This window comes from Malurus melanocephalus, unplaced genomic scaffold, assembly GCF_030028575.1.
Source record: "Malurus melanocephalus ecotype Western Australia unplaced genomic scaffold, MMel_1.1 scaffold_115, whole genome shotgun sequence".
In the NCBI taxonomy this organism is placed as follows: Eukaryota; Metazoa; Chordata; class Aves; order Passeriformes; family Maluridae; genus Malurus; species Malurus melanocephalus.
Window position 1 is genome coordinate 855,161 of NW_026623347.1, and position 24,234 is coordinate 879,394.

Consider the following 24,234-nt stretch of genomic DNA (forward strand, 5'->3'; position numbering starts at 1 on the left):
CCCAGCAGATTCCAGGAAAAGAAAGGCCTGCTCTGCACATGTGGAGAAGACACTTGGGCCTTGCTCTCAGATATTAACAGGTTAAACAAAGTTGACTGCTAGCCAGGACAGCTGGAGCACAGAACAAAACTTCCCAAACCTCTGCAGTGATTAATCCCCACCAACRCTTTGGACAAAGAGTCCTGTCGCTCTGCAGACAGCAACAGAGCATCTGCACTCACCAGTGGGATACTGCACAGCTCAGCAACCCACAGGGAAAGATTCTACTGTCCTAGTGCATGCTGCTCTGGTGCTAATGCCATTATTGGAGCCAAGAAAGCACAGCATGGGACATAACAGAGAGGGCTGTGCTCGGGCTCAGCGCTAACCCACTCACCCAGGCTKGGGCTCACTGTTCCCTTTTCACTATTCCACACAGGTCAGACGGAGTTTCCTCTGTGCAGATACCTGTCACTGCATTAAAGGTTCTTCTCAGGGATTTATTTGCATTCAGGCAGACTTGAAAAGCCACCACTTCTGTCCTCACCCTCTGTGAAGCACAGAGCCAAGAAACTCGCCGTGCAGGACCCACAGCAGCAAGGCACAAGCACACACCTGATCCCAGAGGAGTGCTCCTGCCAATGTCTTGTTCGACAGGGCATCAGAAAAAACAGCTTTTACCAACCCCTTGATGCTTTCTACTTCCTCCTCCTCCTTCTCTGCCAGGCCCTGCCTTTTAACTGCTAGATTCGTATCTATCACTTGTATTTTGGAAACAGTGACATAAGAAGAGACCAGGGCAGATAAAAKCTTTCTGCCTCAGAACTTGAAATACAGAGTAAACAGATGTCGAGACAGCAGCCGAGGATCTGCACTTGCTGCCCATTTGCACATCAAGAGAAACAGCTCCTTCCCTACGGTACTCACTGGGAACTGATCCCACTGCAAGCTAAGACCTGAGTTTAGGATTCCAAGTTTTTCAGTGTTCCCCCCTCCCCAGCTTTGGTTGTTTCAGTTCTCTGCCCCAACCCTCCACTGAGTTAAAAGCTATCAAGAAGTGCAGCCCGTATGGAGAGACAGAGACAGACTGTACAGAACAAACACTGCCCTTCCAAGGAAGGTCAGTCTAAACTGAGAGGGGCTGCAAAGGTGTTCCCATATGCTGTGACCAGGAGCCCATGGCCACAGCACAGGGCAGAGCATCAGAAAAGAAATGTTTAGACACCACCTGATCCACAGAGAACAACAGTGCAATCACATGCTCCATACTCAGGTGAGGATGCAGCTGCAAACAGCATTTCTGGTTATGTTTAMAGAAAAAAAAAAAAAATACATCTTTGTAACACTGGGATAAACCCCCAACCTGAAAGGCTTCRAACTTTGGTAGCATACCCCAACAGGGTGGTTACTGAGGGGCTAGGGCCATCACAGGGAAATTACATTGGTCATGTTTTATCTGAGAGAAAGTTYATATCTTCATGCAATCAACTTAAGACAAACTTTTATCACCACTCTTAAACACACATCCAGTGGGGACCAGAAACAACTTGTTCCACCCTACTAGCTGGTCACTAATCTCACAACATTAATGTTTTTGCTCTATAAAAAGATTTTCCCAGTTACAACAGCAAGAAGATACTTTAACTGGCTTTCAGCTTCTATTTAAGAGTGAACCAAGAGGGCACAGCAATTCCACGGTGTGTAGCTCAGGAGCAGGAACACACTACAGCATATGAAAGACAAATACACTGAAAATGGGATCTCCAATTCACCTGTGGAAAATAAGGTGTAAAAATTAAGAAGGGGATAAAATCAGTACAATAAATGTTCTCCATTCTTAACAGTAAAGTTAGTAATTACATTTAGGGGTGTAGCATGGCCTTGGTTACTCTCAGTAGTTGTACAAGTTGTGTGCTTAGCAGACCTGTGTTGCTGGTGCATGTTTACTGCTAACTGTGCTTGTGGGGCCTAGGCCAAGCCTCCAAGGATGTTATCAGGAATGTTAACCAGCTTTAGTCTGGAATGAGCAGACACCTCCTGGGTGGTTCAGTGTGCCAGCAAAGCTTATATTTACTTCAAGACTTGTATTTCACTCTGCAGCTTGGAACATCATAGCAAAGTTGAGAGCAGTAAAGCAGAAAACAAATAAATAACTGCAGACCATGGAACTGAGTTGTCAGCCAGACCTTAAAGTCAAGAGACTAAGTGAGCTTTCAGCATGACTCAGAGGTTTGCTGTGAATGTGCTGGGTTCTGGAGAGGACACCACAAGCCACTCCAACCAACTACCTAGGACAGTCAAGAGTTTGCAGTGAATAAACAAGGTTGATCCCTTCTCTCCCACACACACTTGTGTACAAACACCTTCCACTGACACGGACTCACAGCAGCCTTTCTGACAGAGAGCTCTCTTGGCAGGGGCTGCCACCTCCTTCTGTACTTGCAGAGGCAGGAGAAGCCCACCTGCCAACACAGGGCTTTGGGGACAGAGCCCACTGCCTGCTCTTGTTCCAGGGAAGACTCGTTCATGGCACCAAATCCTAAAAGAACATCACTGCCTGGTTGTGGAAGGGAGTTCACACATAGCGGGAACACTCAGCCTCTGTCCTCCTCTCAAGATCTGCAATTTCCTTGCCTCTTTTTATTTTTACTTCTTTGCAAGCAGTGAGTAGAGGGAAAGGAAATCCACATTGCTACACAGAAGGCAAAGCAGGCTCATTTTGGCAAAGGGAAGTAACACTCACCAAGTACTCCACTAATCACCTGCTCARTAACTGTTATCCAAGACTTAAGAGAAGGCACATTACAACCCTAAAAATAGTCTGCAGCACTGCTCAGCCTTGGAAAGCCCTAGACAGTGTCAGGGCAGTTAAGGATTTATTCCAAAACTGAYAAAGAGACAACCAGTCCTTAAATGTATCTTAAGAGGTACTGTGATGAGAGGGGAAAGGAAAAAAAAAACCAGAAAGAAAAGCATTGTTATGCAGTAGAAGAGAACCCAGAAGTAAATGAAATTTTCAAAATCAYTTATATTTACATCAATATCTGAAAAAAAAAAAATCACAAACTTTCACTATTAGAGCAGTACACTCAGGCCCAGACTGAGAAGAAGCAGGAATTGAGAGCCTTCCAGCAGGAAACCTTAAGGCTGTTTATAGAGTGGGGCTGCCAAACTCTACAAGGACTTCCCTCCAGCCTGACAGAATCCTTGCTTCGGATAATCTAAAAAAGTATAAAAAGAGGTTATTGCTACTCTGCCAAGGAAATAGGACAATCTACAGGAAAGAAAGTGCATTCCAAGTCTTTTCTCAAAAACCCACAARGTTGTCAGCCACTACAGGCTACAGACACCCAAGTACCAAAGGTGTACAGACAAGATCCTCTAACAATCCTTCCCTCATTCTACCTTTTCTTCCTGCAGGAGTTCCTTTCCTTCCTTTTAAAGGCACTTTCTATATTCTATATCCTTATGCAGGGAAACACTTCCAGTTTTCCATCCCAACAAACAGAACAGTCCCACAAATACACAACATTCAGAAGGAATTTTAATTAACAAAATGGTCCAGGAAAGGGAAGGGAGAACCCAAAAAAACAGGCCATTGCATTTGAAAGGTTGCATGTCAGTCACTAGGTATGCCTGCAAGCCCATGCACAGGAAACCATTTGGACCTTTGTCAGTGCAGAACTAGTCTCAGCTTCCAGAACCACTTCTCTACTCCTTCCTTATATAGGCTAAATATTATATACATATATAAAAAAAATACAAACTYGAGTTTGTTATAAAGTGGCTTCTCTCTCTCTCCCCCTCCTATGCTTGCTTGGCACATGAAYGCATGCAAAGCTAAGTAGGCTCTGAGGGCTGCACAAACAGCAGGTTTTGGCAACAAAAAAAATAAACACAGCTAAAATAGATAAGCAAGATTAAAAGCCACTGAATTGAAAACCATATATTTTTCCAATTGTATAGAATTAGAACTACAGCTACGACTTAAAACTGTAAGAGTCTGTCATCCTCTCTCCCAACTCATGTCAAAGTTCATAGCAGCATAACACGAGATTCCTCAAGAAACATCAAGCCAGTGTTCTCTGCTTCAGGAGTGAGTTCACAGGTCCAAGTTTAGTCTGTCCGAAGGATCATGGGGGGATGCTCACTGTCTTCGTCCAATCTAAGTGAGTTGGTTTCATCTTCCAGGCAAGTTCCACCCACAGCACCCAGGTCATCCGTATAGGCTGGAGAGAAAGGAACAAGGAGTTGGGGAATCAGCAGCAACAAACTAAGGYTTGGATCCAGAGCGAATGAGTAGAGCTGAAGTACCAGGCATTACTTCAAATAGTTTCACTGCCACCCTATGTCTGCTTTTATCATGACTCCGTTTCATGGCTGTGTTTCTCCAAGCCAAGAGCAGCTCATGATCACAATTAAGCTCCTGTGTTTGTGTGCAGTGTATACTGGTCTTTGTGCAGGCTGATGTTCTCAGTCTCTGCTGATGCAGTGCAGTACAGGTGTGGTATGTRCTGACTTCTCTTTGCAGCGAGGCACTAACCTGGGAGCCAGACRTGGCAAAAGCTCCACTGATTTGGAGAGCTGCAGTGTTAACCAAGTTCTCATTCTCTTGATTTAACAGAGCAGTGAATCAGACTAAAAGGTCRCTGCTCCCATAAAGGAAGAATTGCAGCATTTATCAACCTTTCTTAAAAAAAATTTAAAAAGGAAGAAGGGCTATAATTCAGAGGCTTTGCACAAGGTCTGGGTGCTGAACTGCCTCAAGAATCATGTGGCAAGTACTGAAACTACCACTACAGCAATCAACCACAACTCAAGACAAAATTCTACCCCGAAAGTAGCAAAGACAAGTGWTTCATCTACAGAAAGCTACTGCACAGCACGAGTGCTCTTTCTCCTACTGCTCACCAAGGCTCCACCTCGCACGCATGGTTACGCAAAGCTCGGTGCGGACGTGGACCAGCTCACGCAGCCATCTAGAAGGAAGCAACAGGCAGAGGTGCTCCCTGCCCCATTCCCAGCCTTCTCCTTACCATGCCTGGTGGGTGAGGAAGGCACATATGTACCTTTAGTCACAGCGGCACTGTACGTCTGCGCTACCAGCGGCCGGTCGTGGGATGCAGACTCCAGAATTTCGTTGGCTGGCTCCATGCTGCCATCGAGCCTGYCAGGAAGAGAGGGGTTAGCTGGAGAGGTGACCTACCTGGGCACAAGACAGMTTTAGCTGGCAGCTAGAGGAACCTATTCCATCTGATGTGCAAGAATAATATATAGAGAAATAAAACAGGAGGAACTTGGTCCCTCCATTCCAGAGGCCAGGCAAGAAGGCACCTGACAATGCTTGGTATTTCTCTGAAGACTCATCAGCATCATGTTTGCTTCCAACAAAACATCAAGATCTAAATCCTCGGGGCTTACAGAGACTCAAAAAAAAGACCGCATGATTAAAAAAAACCCATTCCAATCAGCAATACTGTAGGTTGTCTTGAGCTCCATCCACAACAGAAGTGGTTGCTTCATACATAGATACTAGAAAACTCTTCAGAGAAAGTATTAGAGCATTTCAAAGATCAACAACTTGGTAAAAGCTTCCCTCTATGAGGCTTCATCTCTAACCAGAGGTCATGCCTTCAAATGTTCAGGTAAATGTATTATTTCTGACCATAACTGTAGGTTGACCAAAGCTGCAAAATTGAATTATCATAATGAGTTATTATCTTTAATTCTATGATTGATGGAGTAATTTGASTATATTACCCTAGCTTTTCCTGCCAACCCTTATTGAAAAACACAGTGCATTGTCCTATTTCTCTAAGTGCTCTACAGTACTATTACAGAACATCAGCTGCCTGGCCTATATGCAAGGAAGTTTAATAAGGACATCAGCAGAGAGAGAACACAGATAATTTCATAGGCCAGAGTCCCCTCTGTGAAGTCAGAGTAACATCTTTCTCATGTTTGTAACCACTTCATTTATTGATGAAGAGAACGGTGTCACTCGTTTCAAGTTCTTGTTTAAGTAACTCAACTCAAAGTGCCAAGAGGAAACTGGAGCACACAGAGAACAGCGATTGATCCCTCCCTGCACTGGGACAGGGTTAAGTTTCTGCTGGTAAAGTGCTGCTTGGTGTAGTGGATACCTGGAAGGAAGGCTCAGGGGGATTCTGAAGTTACTCATTCATGTCAAAGGTCTGGAATAAGATTAGTTTGAAGAAATGAGCTGTTCTAAGTCAGACTTTTCCAGAACAGAACTAAGTTTAGGAACCAATTGGATTTTGACAAGAAATAAAATACGACAGTTCTCAGCTAACGTGGACTTACTTGTGCTGCTTCATTAGTGTGCACTCGCCTCCCTCCTGGGGGTCTAGGTTGTACATGTAGAGATAGCCATCAGCAGCTCCCACCAGCAAACGAGGGATCTTCTGGATTCTGGAAAAGTTTAGAGGAGAGATTAATAAATAATAGATTATTAAATAACTTAAGAAACCTCACTCTCCTCCCTTCCCATGATTTAGTGGTTGGACTCAATCTTAGRGAGGGTTTTTCCAATCTAAATGATTCTATGACTTTAAGGCATTATTTCCCACACTCTTGCTCCTAGACACAGAGTGCTGTTAACAGTCCAAGCACCCAGGAAAGAACTGTGTGTAAAAAAATTATTGCATAACCACATTTTGGGCTAACAGGATGCCACAGGAGTCAAGCAATTACATATAACTCAGCGAAACAGATTCAGAAGTTACCATCCTGTTACCAAGCTTTGTGCAACCCCCGAGACAAATATTCTAACGGGAAGGATTTACTTATTTGAGAAATGTTACAAAGCTTAATTATTGCTTAAAGGGTGCTTTGAGATCAGAGGAGTGAGAGTASAGACATTAAGTCAATTTAGCATAAAAACTATAAAACCCCCACAAAATAAGTTTACTACTGCTCAGCTTATTGCTTTGGTAGCTGTGCCAAATGGGACCTGCCTTTGAGGAAGACAGCATAAAAGATTAGATTTAGTCCTCAAAATTAACTTTAATGAATGCTACGCTGTTTTAGAGACAAGAATTATATGAACTTGCTTTCAAAGACTTCTTTAATGGTTAGGCAGGATTGCCTAATTTTGCAATTCACTAACAACATACAGCATTACTCCCCATAGCACTAATGGAAACAAATGCCATAAAAGCCYATGGGTCTGTTCTCAATATTCTTGTTTCTAAATTAAAAGACATCTTTAGAAGACATCTTTAAACAACACACAGAAATGGGCTATTCCTATCCAAACATTATGCCCTTTCCTCCTTCAYCCACAGAACTGTGTTAGCTCTGAGATGCTGCTCTTAAACTGGAATGATTGCAGTTGACACACWGCTCTGCTGCAGATGAAATTGTGTTTTAAAGTTGCAGCCTCTCCAGAGCCCAAASAGCCCAGCAGGGTGGGGAGTTCAGGCTCCATTCCTGTACTCACGTGGCAAGTGCACAGATGTTTTTGTGCCCRCAGAAGGGCAGACGGACTGTAGCAAAGGCTCTACCCTGGTTGAACATCTCTGTTACTTGAGAGGGCAGATAGCTCGTTGAGGCCATCAGCACTTTTCCAAAGTAACCTGTCCAGGTTGTAGGCTCTTCCTGAGGTCTACAAGTCAGAAGAGAAAAGTGACCGACTTTGCCTTCACCTTAGAGAGAAAAGTGTGTAAACACTTTAAAACRTTTTAATTTTAAGGTATTAAGCAGCTGTTTGTTTCTCTACAGAAATAACTAACACCCTYGAGAATTCTAACACACTTCATTTGTGCTATAGGACAAAATGTGTCCTCTAATTACCCTCAGCCTGTTATTTAAGCATGTTTGGTTGTAAACTGATACTTCTGCATATAAGACTGCATTTTATAACATTCATTATGCAAGAGTAGAACCTACCAGAAAGTACCATGCTTTAGGATTTTATTAATCYGTTTATCACTAAGCAAATCATTGTTTCCAATAACTTTCACCGAAATGCAATTAAGACTGTCCTCTCACATCATAAATAGGAGCGTTTTACAACTTGGTGCCTTTTAAAGCCCCTTTATGCAGCTGGAAGGCATTGCTGAGATAGCTCTTCCCATAYGAATGTCAGAGGAGGTGAAACAAATGTAACTGAAAATGTTAAAACTGCTCCATATTCCTCTGTGAAGGATGGCCAAGTTCTCTTTGGCAGAAAAACACCTTTTCTACTCAGTGGGAGAAMAGTACACAGCTCAGCTGCAGTTGCTGATTCATAAGTGACTTCTTATGCCCTTTACTTTACAGAAGTGTTCAAAAGAAGTCTGTCCACACTTTTGAGAACTCATCCTGTTGAGCAGAGTCAACTTTTAAGCCTTTTCCTTGAAAAATCTAAGGCRCCTTTGAAACCTACTTTTCTTTCACAGTCTCAAGTTTGAAGATATGCACCGTCTCCGTGTTACTGGATGCAGACAGAAACATGCCATCCATGCTGAAAGCCAATGAACAGATGCTCACACACCTGGGAAAAAAAAGAAAACCGAAGAAAAACATTGAAGTCAAAGTATTTGGCTTAATTAAGCAGATTGCTAAAGTCACCACTACTTTGCAAAGAAGAAAAAAAAATAACCTTCAATAATAAGCATTCTGAATTCTCTGATAATTTCTTGAGGCTATTTAAGCATAAGATTAATGATGCTCAGCTCTGATGTTTGGCAGATATGGGGATCAATTAGCATCCATATGAACTCAGTCTTACCCCTGAATAAAGTACAGTAGAACTACAGAATTACTGCTACCACAAACCACAATACCATTTCACAGTGGCTATCAATGGCCACAGCACTAAAAGGATTTAGAAGAGAGTGAGAATATTAGATGTACTGCTGCCAATTGMCATAGAATACAATATATCCTACAAAAAGTGACCCACTTTAAACAAGTTCCCTCACCAATAAATGTTTAAAAGGCAAGAGGGAGTACGATTCTGACAGGATTGATTTGTGGAATAGCCAAGTCCAAAGGAATGAAATTGGAAAACATTCAAGCTGAAACTGTTATAAGCATACATGCAGGGATGAATGAAGATGAAAACAAGCAAAAAAAATCAGGATGCCAGCTCAATTGCTGAACATACTGGAAATCAACCATAWGGAATGAATGTCAGGTAATTAACCCAGTTGAACTTTACCTCTTCACTCCCCTTCGGAATTCAAAGAGTTTCTGTCCCTCTGGAATGGAAAACACTCTTATTACTGTCCCCTGTAAAGAAAAAAATAAATAAATTATTTTTCATTTCAAGTTCATTCATTGTGTATTAGCTCTAGTGAGCAGAGTACAACCAGAAGCAGCAAACCACTTTGCTGTTAACTCATCGCTGTGATGCACCCCAGATACTACATGAAGTATTTATGGACCTTATTTGTAGGATGTGTTTGAAGAGTAAGAAACAAGAGGTGGGAGATACTAATGTAGAGTACAAGCTGTGCATCAAACCCAGCCCTTCTTATCATATTTGATCATGAAAACGACCACACTAGACAAGTACCATGAGTGCAGTCACTTGGATGTCTTTGTAYCTTTTTCAGATGCAATCAGTTATACCTTTATAGACTCAGCTTATTACTCACAGAGGCTTCAGACTCTCTAATTTATGCACATTACATGAACAATTTGTCATCACATGCCAAAGACTAGCGAGGCACTTCTCTCTATTCTGATTTTAACTGTCTTGCTTTCATTAGGAAGACAGCATCAAAACAAGGCAACTAATTTCTAATAAGTATCCTGCACTAAAGGGAGGAACACTCAGAGGACTGCCCTAATTACAGCCAGATTAAAATGTTTTATTTAAATAACCTTATTATCCAATATTTCACAGCATGGAAATTGTGTCAAATATCATTAACAGATCTTAACTTAGACTTCCCATTGTAACTGTAAGCCTCCTTTTTTGGCACTTGCCCATGGAACTGTGCACACTTGAACTTAAAAAACGACAAATGTGATTTTTATCACTGTTGGCAAGGCAATCCAAAGCTCCCTTACCTTTTCTGAGGCCGTGGCAAGTTTAGTACCACTTGCATCAAATGCCAAAGCAGCCAAGGGACTATCATGAGCTGGGATCATATTGGCAGCTCTCTGCAGTGAATCAATAAAAYAGAACCTTAGAACAGTGCAGGTTAAAAGCTACACGTGTGCAGCTTGAGACTGTGTATTTAACCACATTCAAAGCAAACAGAGCTTCAATATCTTTTTCAGTAACTGCTAAGTACATAAAATTATCACTGAAGCATATGCATGGGGAGTACAAGCAGCAGGAACATAATTCAAATAGAAATAACTCGGTTCCACCCATTTTCCCAATTCTACTCATCAAATCTAGTATTAGCACTTGCATTTTCTTTGCTGACATTCCATGAAGCCCAGCTACAAGAGATGCTGCAAATTGATGCACAGAAACTTAAGTGTTCAGTAATGCCTCTCTGAGCAAGTCAAGTAATTTTCAAAASCTGCCCCTTTAGAGGTGGAAACAGCTTTCAAAGCTTCTTACCAGATTGATGGTGTCAAAGACTTGTACTTCTCCAATAGTTGCACTTCCTGGATARGCCAGGTAGCAGTTATCATTGTTTATTGATAAAGCACACAACCCTAGAAAGGATGCAGAAACAGAATTAGAAACAGGCAAATTCCAAGACTTATGCAGTAAAACTTTCTGATTCTTGAGGGTTTCTGTGCTTGAGGGTCACAAAAATAAACTCAAATTATCAACAGAAATAGAACCAAGGATGAGTAATCTCAGTCAACCTACAATATATTCAACTATTTAGCATAAATTTAATATAAAACTGAAAAGGAAGAATACCAATAGAGTTACAGTAACTGATTAAACAGTAGAACTTCCCATGTCTGCCATGATTCCTAAGACATTAACCTGACAAAGTCCTGAACTATACCAAGTGCTGTCAAAATCCAGTTTTTATCWCTCCTATTTCTTTCTAATATTTCAACAAGTCCACTCCAGGGACCAAAATATTGGGAAGATGCAGTTTAAGGCAGACTCTGCTACTTGTTCTCAGCAGGATCCAACACAYAGGCTTTCAGACAACACTCATCTTTGTTACTTCAAGCTGAAAGCAGAATTAACAACACTACAGTTCCCTGTAGGGAACCTCATGCAGTGACACAGAAAGCACTTTTCAGAGTTGAACTGGATTCTACCATCATAWTTACCTGCAGGATTGGGAGGTGTCTCCCTGATTGTATGTAATACCTTCATGTCTCGTATGTTGTGTATATAAAGAGACTCTTCCAGACATACTATCAGCCTCTAGAAAAGCAAAAGAGGACAAAATGGTGACATGGAAATGGAGTTTATACAGATTTATCAATCCTAAAAAGTTCTGTCCAAAAATGCAGCAGGTACCTTCCAACAGAGAAAAGGCTGTACCTGCCAGATGGGGAGAAGTGTCTGATGGAAGAYACACAAGATCCAGCTCTTGACACAAACACTGCACCTGGTGAYTTGACCGGACCAGTGCACCCCACTTTCTTCCAAACTGAAGTCATTCCCATTGCAGTTCAAGTCAATAAGCCATAAACATTCACTTAATTCTTATTCTGTACCTGCACATATGTATTTGCCCCCACCAAGTGGCCAATTTACATGTAGAAAGATTGGAAATAACTTTCTGCTTTTGCTGAACAAAAAAAGCAGACAAGATTTTTTGACCATTCATAAAGCCTATTACTAATCCATAATCATTTGTGAATGGTGGGTTTTTTTAAACTCTTGTTACGTTCTTCACCATCTCATTTACACTTTGTAATCTACATTTGGATGACTAACTAGACATTACTCATTTAACACTAACTCCTATGCCAGAAATCAAATTACCCACTGTTACTCTCATGAATTCAAACAGTAAACCCCTTCTCTCACACTCAATTTTTTGGGGCAAAGACAGACATTAATATTTTTTCCTTCAGATACCACTCTCTTCAGTTTGAATGAACCAGCTAAAGACAGAGAAGCCTATTTGCTGAAGAGCCTACTAATGATTTAGTCATACAGCAAACTGTTTCCAGGTACTTACAAAACTCACCAGCTGAGTGACGCATTTTTTAGATTTCATGTTTTGAAAAGAATTCAGCAAACAGTATTTAAAAATACAAGAAATTAACAGATAACTTTAAATTTTAAATTTGAAGAGAAATTGTTAGTCTTACTTTCACATTTAGGATGAAAGGATGATTCACACTGGGARGGAAATCAGGAGGTCTCTAGTCCAACCTCCTACTCAAAGCATGCCCAGCTTAGGGCATTTTCCTGATTAAATACATTAACACGGAACCAAAAATACTCAACTAAATATAAATACTGAAGCCATAGAAGTCACAGTTGAATAAGTACAACTAAATTTGAAAAAGCAATTCTGTCACCAAAGGAAGAGACATCAATCAGCAGAGGAAGTGCCAAAATAAGATCCACAACCCCTTTCCCATGTTTTYACCTAGGCAAAATCACTCACCTGTCTATTGAGTTTGACAGCCAAGATGGTGTTGGAGTAACTGTAGTTGCAAATCTCTGTCCCCTTCTTAAAGTGACAAACTTTCAGCTTGCGTGGAGCTTTAAGGCTAACTATGGCCACCAGACTACTGGAGAAGAGCCKCTCCACAATGCACACATCTTCTGTGTCAGCTGAGGGATCACAGGAACGAGGGAAAAATACAGAGGGAGATTTCAGGGAAGAAGAATGATGTACATCAACAGGAAATACTGTCTAAGAAAATCATAAATCATAGATTCAGTCCATGTAAAAATGCAGTCTAATACCACAAACATTCTGCCACAACAGCTCAGAGTCAAGGTGGGACACAGGACAGGCTTTTAAAGCAGAAAATCTACACAGTGAGTGCTGATTTCAAAATATTTCCTCCCCCCAGCCTGAARTGTCACACAGGTTTGTTTCAGAGCAGTGTGTACGCCCTCTGCCCAGAATCCAACAGAAAAAAAATCCCAAAGCTACAAAAYACAGAATTCCAGAATTTCACAATCTTTTTATCTCTGCAGATGTCTAGAAAAGCAAATGTTTTTTTGGCTTTTTGCATACATGTGCTTGGGTTTTGTTTTGTTTTTAAAGCTATACTATGCATGAAAAGCTTTTTGATGACCAAAACCCTTGGCAGAGCCACATACCCTYTCTACGAAGAAAGAAAGGTTATAGCACTCAGAGAATCTGGTAAAACTCATTTGCCACAACACCGCTGCAGCCACCAATTAGCATTTTCACATATACCATCTTTTACCTGACAGGCCCTAAGAGCAATTTGTGCAGGAATCACTGATGCCCAGCATTCATGCAGAGCCATAAAACAGCAGATTTGCCAAGTGTTCTACTCTGGGAGYACTGAAAGCAGAGGAGGAACACAAATCCCTGCGTGAAGAAGGCAGCAGGAGGAAGGAGAGTCCAGGATYTCTGGCAAAGAAACACTTTGATTATAGCACAGCACTGGACTGAGCTGGCAAGAGGCCAAGTTCCACCATCAGTTATCCTGACATCTCTGCCTCACACTCCCATCCCCTGAAGCTCCTCTCCAAAAGCCCCAGGGACACAGTGGACAGTTTTTAAGGCAGGAAGAAGCTGGAGAGAGTTTACCAMGCTCTGCAGTTCTTTMACAGCCACTGGCTACACCTGYCCTTTCAGTAMAGAACCCAAYCAMGACAAGTGACTTGAGTCTTTGGCCTTGATCCATCAAAACAAATTTTTCAGGAGTCAGCTTCTGGATTAGCTCAATGCTTAACACATTCCAAACCATAAAACTGCCAGTAAAAAAAAAACCAAAAAAACCCCAACAACAACCCAAAAGAGCGCCTTTCTGAAGGCTTCTGTTTCGGCCAAGAGAAACATTAAGTAATCAATTTGCATGGTTCCCATCACCAGTGACAGAAATTCCATGAAAAAAGTTCTGTTCAGCATTCTCAGTATATGATGCTGCCATCGGTGTGTGACACATCTGCTTTCAAAGTGCTTTTTCTGGGCAGTTATTTCAAGAAAATGAACACAAAATATTTAATGTTCTACACTTTTTTGTGAGAAACARCCTGCTTATGAAAAAGGAGCAGGTTTACACTATGCGTTTTCAGTACTCCATGCAATATAATTGTCTTTTATCTACATCTTTTATTTAATATGGTACTTTTCCAGAGAAGACATAACAGCTCACAGAGGCTTTGAAAATTCAATTTTCTCATGCAATAGGGATAATGCATTTTAGTAATTACTTTGTTTCCAAGGAATTGTTCTCCATTTTCCTGATACCACACAAAACACATGAAAAAGAAATACAAAAATCTGCTTCATTAAATGTATGCAGAGACTTTGAAATTCAAAGGTCYGTGTTCCTTGAATCAGAGTAGTTACATAAAAGACTCTCAAATATTTTACAGGATGGGTTATCAGCTTTCCATCTAAGCCTGGAGTCCTTCAAAAYGATGACATCCTTTCACAAGAGTCAGAAGACCAGCACACAGAGACCCAAAAGCCACAGTCTGACTGYTCCCTGCTCCAGGGCGAGCACAGTTTCTTTCCCCATCCAGGGACAACAGAATTCAGACACAGCTTCTGGGATTTGTCACCCTCCCAGRCAGGCAGGAGAACTGGTATTTCAGAAGAGGAACAGCAGCAAAGATTCATATGGAAAAAGTGCTGTCCTATACTGCACTGATGGGAAGGCTGGGCACCAGGGAAGGCATACAGCRCTATCAAGAACTCAGCAACCAGACAGAAGAAAAAATTTTCAATAAGCAAAATGCCTCAAAGGTATTGATAATCCTTCAGTCTCACATAAAAAGACTATAATACAGACAGTTACCTTTAGAGAAAAGCTTTGTGATGGGCATTTAATTAAATTCATTTAAAAATAAAGGATGCACCTCTGCTCCTTTGTCTTCCTTTAACAGGAAGAAGAGATAAAATCTCTTCACTGCTGCCAAGTAATTTATGCTTTTTAACAGCAACTATTCAAGAGAGTACCAGGCTATAGTGCCCATCCTACATTCAGCTGACCTGAATTAATCATATGTTTAGCAGCACTAAAGCCCTATAGCAATGYTGTTACTCACAGGTTTTATTTTCTATTAGTATTATCTCCTTTACACTACACAATTGAGCATTGCCAGAAACTCAGATTCGAAACAGAGTAAGAACAAAAAGAACTGCAAAACAAATTAAGTAGCAGCAGTGAGGGGGGAACAAGCAAATACATAACAAGATTAGTTTCATAAACACAAGCATGTAGCATCACAGACAAGAGCTGGTTAGAGCCAGCTAGATTATGATCAGCTGTGCCTTTATTCAGTTTTTAATCCACTGAATATGAAGCATGTCAGAAGCATTCATTAAGCCTTAAAGCACCCTTCTATCTAATGCTTGTTTTTACAGTGGGATCAACTGCACAGGGAGATTTGCAGTCACAGAAGTCAGTGATGGGAGCAGCCAAATCTCTTATCTTTTTTTTTGTTTCTCTCAAACACAAGACAGCTGAGGCATATTCTGCAGTTCAGTTTAAACACCTACACAAGAGCTGACAGATCAGTCTTCCAGAGGAGAGGGAGGGGTCCTTAACAGTGTGCACTCAAAACAACACAAGAAGTCTTTAGACCCACTTAAACTAAATTGGGAAGTGGGAGGCACCACGTTTGGGAGGCCTCAAGATACCTTTCCTTGTGGAAAGGAAGTACCCAATGCACAGGAAGTCCTCCACCCTCATATCAGGTTTTAACAGGCATGGTTTGCAAGTCCAAGAYTGAAAATTATTTGACTCATACAAAGAAAACGAAGGCCTCTCAGWATTTTGATCTGCTTTGAGCCAAGGCTGTCTGGCTTCCACAGGCCGAACCATTGAATTTTCTGAGTAAGAGGACACGGAGTAATGGGTTCAAACTCATAGAGGGGAATTTTAGGTTTGGTATATGGAAGAAATTCTTCCCTGAGAGGGCGGTGAAGCCCTGGCACAGGGTGCCCAGAGAAGCTGTGGCTGCCCCATCCCTGGAAGTATCCAAGGCCAGGTTGGATGGGAGCAACCTGGGATAGGGGAAGGTGTCCCTGCCCATGGCAGGGGGTGGGAACTGGATGATCTTTTAAGGTCCCTTCCAACCCAAAACATTCTACTAAATGCTACCCCATATTCTGYGCTCAGTTTTTATGGACTTAACACTCAGAAAACTGAAATTAGCAAAGAGTTTAAGTCAACGTAACCATCCCAGAATGGTTTGAAGACAAGATTGGAATAAGCAGGTCAAAATCCCAATTCTAGCTGCTTTATCAGTTTATTGCAAGATTTTGAGCAAGGTGCTTTATCCAATCAGTACTTTTTCTCTCAAGGAATACCCAGAGGATGCAGTCCTGCACAGTGCAGTTGACCTCTCAGGATATTTTTCAGTGTCTCCTGTAACAGGAATCATCTTCACTGAGTCTCCTGGGGTGATATCAGGCCAGATACTGTAAGTGCCTGACATACTGCAGAGGTCAGGTACATAAACTCCACGGCAGAAAATGGAATCCAAGCCACTTATTAACCAGCACAACCAGACCATGACTCAAAAAGGAAGATGGAGCTGCAACACAGTTTAACCTGACCACAGGTGCCTAATTTGACCCTCAATTACTTCTCTCCATTGACTGTGTACAGAACCAAGCTGTCATCCCAGGTAATAGGTGATCTGAATCACACCCCATTTCCAAACTTAAGATGCCACAGGGTCAGGTCACTTCAGGAATGGAGTCTCAGGACAACTCTGTCATGGGATCCCACTATAAATGCTGACATCACAGCAATTGGTATCACCTGCTCACACAGAGTTCATAAGAAAGCAAGGATACTCATGCATAGCATTCATTGTTGACTTATTAGCACCTCAAAGAAGGGAAGTCTATGAACTGTTGGCAGAACAGGGGATACCTCCATTTCATCTTAGATCCTACTCAACTGTGATCAGTATTGAGACGTTGTAGGAATCTGAGTCATTCGCCCTTTTGGATGAACAAACCTGCAGCTATCATGTTAAAGAGTAACTTTCTAACAGAAAATATTAGGATTAAAAAAATATATAATTAAGGCTTTGTTTTCTTATTTAATAAAGGCATATTAGTGCCTCCATGCCCCAACAGCCAGTATAAACACCCAAAAGACACTATCTCACATGAGTAGTAAATTATTATTTTTATGCCCAGCTGCTATGCAACCTGGCTAACATATTTAAAATTAGAAAAGCAGAGTTCTCATAGCTACTACCAAATTTCACACCATACCAGCTAAATTTAAATACAGAACACTGATTTATAATTTTACCCTGCCTGCAATCACTGTTTTGTATTTGTGTGATATTTACACTTAAGGTTCCTTTCATTTGAAACAACCTGTGAAAAAATGAAACATGTCTTATTCTTCCCACATTAGGCCAACTGAGGGGATTAAAAAAAAAGAATAAAAGAAAAGAAGATACTCACTGCATTCATAGATCTGCTCTAATTTGTCCACAGAAGAAAGAGAGAAGAATTTGTAGCCTGATTTACTGCCAACTGCAAGGGATCTGCAAAAGAAACAAGCCAGTCAGGAACATGAACTGCATCAGCTCTGATTACCCTTGGAMAGATTCTTACCCTGTTCTAAACCTCCAGCTGGGTTAGCTCAGTAACCAAAGTGATAAACAGTTTGTCCRAAAAAGCCACAATAGACACAGACAGCTTCCTCAACTATGATTAGACCAAACARATTCAGAATCACAGAATTTGGGTGTGGAATTCTGTTTCACATTTATGAAACGAGAGTTCACAGCCCAAAGTAAACCTACTGCCCAATTCTCACCGGTGATTTCTTCACACAGGCTAAAAGCTTTAGTGTGGAGGAAAGATGATGACTTGAATAATGTAATGCAAACCAATTACATCACTGCCTCATCATTAGAGGTGACCTCCAAGACCTTTTAAACTGGGCYGTCTGGGGATTTTTGTTCTTTACAGTGTAACCGTCCCCAAGCATCCCAAAAGAGTTTTCATATTAAAAAAAAAAGTAATTAAAGACTGCCAACTCTAATTTTCTCTGGCTTTATGTGATGATGTTCTAGCACCTCCATTGTTAGGTCTCAGCCTTACAAATATTCATACTGAATCTTTGATCAGAGGCACCCTCGAAAAAGTGCCAGTCACTGATGTTAAACAGATTTAACAATAGCAGAACATTAAAAAATTGACTACAAACCCTTCTTTCCTCCATTACTCAATTTTCACACTTAGCTCACAGACCATTTAATTGCTTTTCCAGCCAGAGTCAAAGGCAGGTCTTAAATTTTAAGCTAGAAAAGCCTTTAGCCTGTCTTGCAGGTCTTTACACATTAAGGCAGCAGACAATGGCTCATTCTTGTTTCCCCTCCTCATGTGGAGGACGATTTTATGCCACAGATAAAGAAAATTAACAGTCAATACAGTTGTACAGAAGTGCATCAATATGCTTATAGTTCATATATTTCTTACTGCCAAGAGACATGGAGGAAAAACTAATTAAATTCCAATAAAATACATTTTGATATACTAAACTGTGGCAAGTCATTCAACACAGGGCTYCAATCCAACCCTGCCAATCAGCCTGCCAAAATGCCTTTCTGAACTCAGCAAGATGRTTCTCTACAATTCAGATGCACTAACAATTAATGCTGCATTTGGAACACAATGCAGATTCCTAGAWTTCATGTTCTTGATATATTTTCTACTCGTGGCTCCAAAATGAGTCTTTTTTAAACTTCAGCATAACCAAAATATTAGAAATTGCTCCTCAAATGATTCACCCTCTGAAATTAAGATCCCAAGCTATAAAATCAACTTCCGTAGGATGGCATGACCTTCTCTTCTAGAAGAAAATACAACTGGCACAATCTGGTTAGGAAATTATATTTGAGAAGGTTTAAACCTTCAAATTAAAATATGCACCACACAGGCAAGAGATTCAATTCCACAGATTCAATAACCAAGATATTAAAAAAGCATATTAGACTTAGAGATAGAGAAGCAATCATAAAACAAAATTTTGTTGCTGTTCCTCTAAGTCACCCTAGAAACACTGAATTTAATTTTCCTTCAGACAAAATCAGTATGTTCAGCAGTCTCTATCTGATTAATCACYAAAGACACTTCAGTGGTTTTACTCAACTACTTTTGTACAACCCAAAGAAAACCCACATTCTGTGAAAAAAACCCACAAAACTCTAATTTGGTAAAACAAAGCAACGATTCAGCTTTTCTTATACCTACTGCTTTCTTCAAAAGAAAGTTTAACAAAGAATGACATTAAAACCGTCACTTTGCAAAGGTAAACAAGCACTCCAGAGTTAAAAATAAATGGAGTCACAAGACTCCTTGCAATATAAACGATCCACAAAAGACACAGGATGATTTCCTCACAGAGAACCCCACAGAGCAACTATTTGTATGACTAGGCAGAACTGATTCCTGTATTGTACTTACAGCTTTAAATACAGAATACTGCTGAATCACTGTTTTACTGACTGGATCACTGAAAGCAGTAAGGAAACCATTCCTCTTGTCCTACAACTATACCTCATTCAAAATGAGCTGCAGGCAATGGCACACAAGAATTGTGTACATGATTATTACAACCATTAGTACAAATCATTAGACTGAGTAGGTCCCAAAATGCAGAAGAACAGAATGGACCTTTCCATCCATGACARCCACTTTTACTTATTTATTTCAGGATCGAGGTGATGGAGTCACAAATTATTTGTTTACACAAAGCAGTTCAAGACAAAATAATTAAAGTCAATGTACAAGTGTAACTGCAAAATAACCCCTTTTTCTCCTGGAACCGCGTCTTGCTTTAGAAGGGTTTGTTTTTCATTGGTTTGTTTTTCTAAAATGTACTCTCAAATTACTTCTTATGAAACTACTGGGAAAAGGTTTTTTATATGTAATAAAAAACCACTAGGCTGAATTATACCAGCATAATCACAGTGATTTAAATCTCCCATCTTCCCCCGCACTGATATTACACTTAAGCCCTTAAGACACMCCACAGCCATCTAAATGGCCAAATCCACAAAACAAGGACCTAGCCAAAATTACCTCATCTCTGAAAAAATGTGMAACCATATGGAGAAGAAATATGATCAATAAGCCATTCAGCTCTTGCTCAGATAGACAGTGGCCAACAAGAAGCCGCTGTGGTTTATTAGAAGCTCCTTTTACAGTGTAGGTGTTATGCTTTATAATCACTGATTTTCAGAAGCTGATGAGACTGGAATTGAAAATAAAATAAATATTCTCTAAAACTGCCTTTTTTTTCTTCTAACATTATGCTATAGGCATGTGGTTTTTAGCTCTATTGTGTGTAGCCTCTATTACACACTTTAGACCCTGAGCTATTTTATCATGAAGGTTTTCTCCTCAGTACAAAATTATCAATACAGCCATGATTTATGGCACTGTGTTTACCCACCTTTTGCAGAGATAATGCTGTAGTCTGATCCAAGACTACGTAAATCTTGATAGTATTTTCAAGAGTGACTGTCATAAATAATTAAAACCAGCCTCATCAAGCAAACAGGGCTGTGAGATTTCACACAGTCATTGGAGGATGCTGACATTCACTCTAAGTGCACTCACCTAAAGTGGGAAATCAGCTGCTTCAATCTCTCTGGCTCTTTAGAAACAAGTTTTTTCAGCTGGGCTAGAATCCTAAGGCTTTCTTTTGTTTCTTTAATATACATAGAGAAGGAAGAAAACCAGTTTTTCCCTTTCCATATCGCAGAKGACCTTAACTATTAATCAGAAATATTCTACATGAATCAGAAAGCTCCTAACAAGGGCAGCTCTCTCAAAGATTAAAATCAATAGCAGCTGCAGCATAAACATGACTCTGAAAGTCATTACTACTTTAAATAACTGGTTAATTAAGCCTACTTTCATTATGATATAGTCTCATTATACTAATGTTCCACCTCATTTCAAAACCAATGTAAATTTCCACAGACAAAACACTTTGGCTTATGATGAAGAGGGGGRAAATAATAATAATAATAATAATAATAATAATAATAATAATAATAATAATAATAATAATAATAATAGAAAAATCAATTAAGACTTAAGAATTGCTAAGGAATTACTAAGGAAATGTACCTTGCTTTATAAACATCTGCTGAAACCAAAGCTCATGGACATGTCTTAATATATCAAAGGTCATTATTTTGGGAAAGAGATAGAGAGCTTCATAGATCCAATATAACTATCAGCAACATTCTGACAAGCCACAGGAGATTTTCCCATTATTCTTGTATTAAAACCCACAAACTTAAAACTGYTACAGGAAAAGGAGACCATGCCTGCTCATCACTTAACACTGTGACAACAGAAAGTCCAAAATTCAAGTAAATATCACTACTCTTGGGCCAAATCCCCATCCAAATGGTCACACACTGAGGAACAGTTCCTCTGGCCAGCCCCCCTCAGCTGCTGTGCCCTCTGCAACAACAGCAAGAAACACAACATACGGTTGTCTCTCTCAGCTATCCTCCCTGAGTGTAGGAGCTACGTGACCGCTCTGTCCTTCCTTTTTTTGGTCTGTGTTTAGCTTTAAAGTCTCCTTGGAATAGAGAGCTCTCCTGTCCTCAAGGATCACGGGTGAAGGACACCTGAACCTAGGAGAAACAAAGGCAGAGGAATGAATGCTCAGCACCTAACCCTTGTTCCTCCCACCACAAGCCATTTACTACAGAGATCCAAACATCAAAGAATAAGGGGATGAGAATACAACTTCTGGGACACAAAGCATGCTGGATGTATATAGAGACAGCAGCATCTGCTCACAGTATAGAATGAAATTGATTTATTTGGGAAATAAAGGGAAGAATTAAACTGGAAAGAAGAAATATATGGACTGACATGTGTCATGTGTAACTCCACACAAACAAAAGCAAAGCCTGAAGAAGGCCTTGACAAAAAGGCATATGCCAGTGTTTTCCTCAAAAGTCCAAACACAGTTTCTTTGTCCCTTTCATCAAAAGTCTGTTTTCAAAACCGCAGTGACTACTACTTTGTTTCCAAACACTGTCACACAACTACTTASTTTTAAAAAAGGTGACAAAAGCTTCTATAGTCTGCCCACTTGCATTATTTCACAAGCAGGTTGTTTGGTGGGGTTATTTTTGGGGGGGAGTGGGTGTGTATTTATAAATTGAATCTGAACACCATTTGTAAATAGTTCCAAAAAATACCTGTGCAGCAGTTCAAAGACTGGAAATTTTATCTATTATATAGATACATACAAGCTCTGGGATCTTGGAAGTTATGCTTTGCTTAAAAAGTCACAAACTTCTAATCCATTAGCATTTCCCTTATGAGTTTTAAAGCTTCTGTGAGTTTGTGAGGTRTTTAATTTTTCATAAACGTATCTGTGCTCAGTTTTAGCAGTTCTCCCAGAAGTAACACAAACTGCACTCGGGTTTTCCTTCCCAAGTATCCATTGTTAAAGATTTACAARCATAAAACCTACCTAGCTCTGAGGCCACCCACAAGATTCCACTGCCTGGTTTTGCTGGGACACCCAAATTCCAATTGGTTGCTCCACTTTGATCTGCAAGCTGGAGCTTCTGCCTCTCCATCAGGGAATGCCAGTTACGCCAAGTTGTGCAATAATAAATTCACTGGGGAAAAGGGCTACATCCAAAACAAGCACACTAACTTCTGAAAATACCCTTCTCTGTGTTTTTACTTAATGAAAACATTATATCAAAGAGAAGCCACAAACCAACCGCTTCTGCTGCATTATAGGTGAAGTGTATTCAGGCAGAGTTCCAGGCCCAGCCAATAATTCAAAACTCTCATGTAAATAAAGCTTAGGGCAATGTGGGACAAACAGGCAAGACAACACTTGCAATAATGTAGGTACTGTCCCTAGAGACAATGTCACTACTCACAGCATCTGTGAATGAACATTAGTAAAGTCTGGGAAAACCAAGAGACTAAAAGCAGGGTTGAGGATATCTGCTTCAGTCACCAGGGATTGCAACAACTGGGAAAAGCAAAAGAAACTTTCATGGTGACAACGTTCTTCCAACTACCAGCAATCCAATTTCCCAAGACTGAGAGCCACCACAAAGCTCATCTTCCTACAGGACAGAGTAACTAATTACCAACTCTTCACAAAAYCCAGGAAAAGTTAGCTTGATATTAGCAGCAACAATTCCTAACACAAGGAACTGGCTCTGCTGTGGAGGCAAGCAAGACACAGTTAAGCCTGAGTGGAACTGGCACCTCATTAAGGTGAAGTAGTAACAACAATGAGCCCATGTCATTTATTTTCCAGTTTTGTCTGTCAGCAATTTTTCTAATTACTGAAGCACCTTAAAGCATGATGTGAGCTCTACTGACTGGGCAGACATAAACAAAGCTTGCCTTTCATATACTGCCTGAAAGAATATACATTTGTTTACCTTGCCTGTCTGGAAAAGGTCTCCAGTTACCTGTAAAAGTTGAAAACAGGTGAGCTTTCTGAGGCCCAGCATGGGAAAGTCTAAGTCATTCCTAGCAAGYTCTTTTCAGTTCTTCTCACCTGATAAATTGTGATTTCCTGCATATATAGAATAGTRTGCTATAAACACAGAGAGCTGCCTTCTTGTTTCTCTACTCTTAACAAGAAACTGGGGGAGATCATGGGTGGGAAAAACAAAAACTCAAATAAACGTCCGTTTCAAGAAAGTACACAACCACAACCACTAGTCAGTTTAAGAACTTGAATGTAACTTGGTTATTTGGGCCACTTASCACATCAGACAAGTGTTTCACTGAGAAGTTGATCACAAAGGCATCTGCAAGGCTTGCTTTCTACTTACTACTTTTCTTAGAGAGTTTTATTTGAAACACTATTAGTAAGAAAAGATTATTACACATCATCAACTACCTAACCTATCTCAAAGTAAGTGGCCTTTCAATTATTTTCAGAATTTTGAGACAAAAATATGAACAGGAGCCTTTGTATATTACTGTCATTTATGTAACAGATATRTGTATTCACAAATATTCAAAAATGACACAAAAGATTCACTAACCCAAGACCTGGAATTGCAAAGATCTGTGGGCCAGGTCTGAGTCACATATAAGATACATCACCAAAATTCTCATCAGCTAATCTCAAGGTGATTTATATGTAAATAATATTTTAAAAACCCATAATTTATTCACACAATGGATATTAGAATGCCAAATT

The 24,234-nt window shown here is 40.3% G+C and overlaps 1 protein-coding gene across 2 annotated transcripts in view; it reads right to left on the minus strand.

Moving 5' to 3' along the window:
- Positions 1-3,501: 3,501 nt before the first annotated feature.
- Positions 3,502-24,234, minus strand: part of WIPI2 (WD repeat domain, phosphoinositide interacting 2) — a 22,965-nt gene continuing 2,232 nt past the window's right edge. Inside the window, exons 2-12 of one of the 2 annotated variants that reach the window (XM_057369821.1) lie at positions 17,466-17,548; positions 12,486-12,655; positions 11,188-11,284; positions 10,508-10,605; positions 10,003-10,095; positions 9,146-9,216; positions 8,369-8,476; positions 7,442-7,606; positions 6,304-6,411; positions 5,049-5,146; positions 3,502-4,208 (exon numbers count right to left, since the gene is read on the minus strand). In XM_057369821.1, coding sequence (XP_057225804.1) covers positions 4,096-4,208; positions 5,049-5,146; positions 6,304-6,411; positions 7,442-7,606; positions 8,369-8,476; positions 9,146-9,216; positions 10,003-10,095; positions 10,508-10,605; positions 11,188-11,284; positions 12,486-12,655; positions 17,466-17,548 — 1,204 coding nt within the window. In that variant the 3' untranslated portion in view covers positions 3,502-4,095. Of the gene's footprint in view, positions 4,209-5,015; positions 5,147-6,303; positions 6,412-7,441; positions 7,607-8,368; positions 8,477-9,145; positions 9,217-10,002; positions 10,096-10,507; positions 10,606-11,187; positions 11,285-12,485; positions 12,656-17,465; positions 17,549-24,234 lie in introns of both variants that reach the window. The other variant, XM_057369820.1, reaches the window with a different exon arrangement.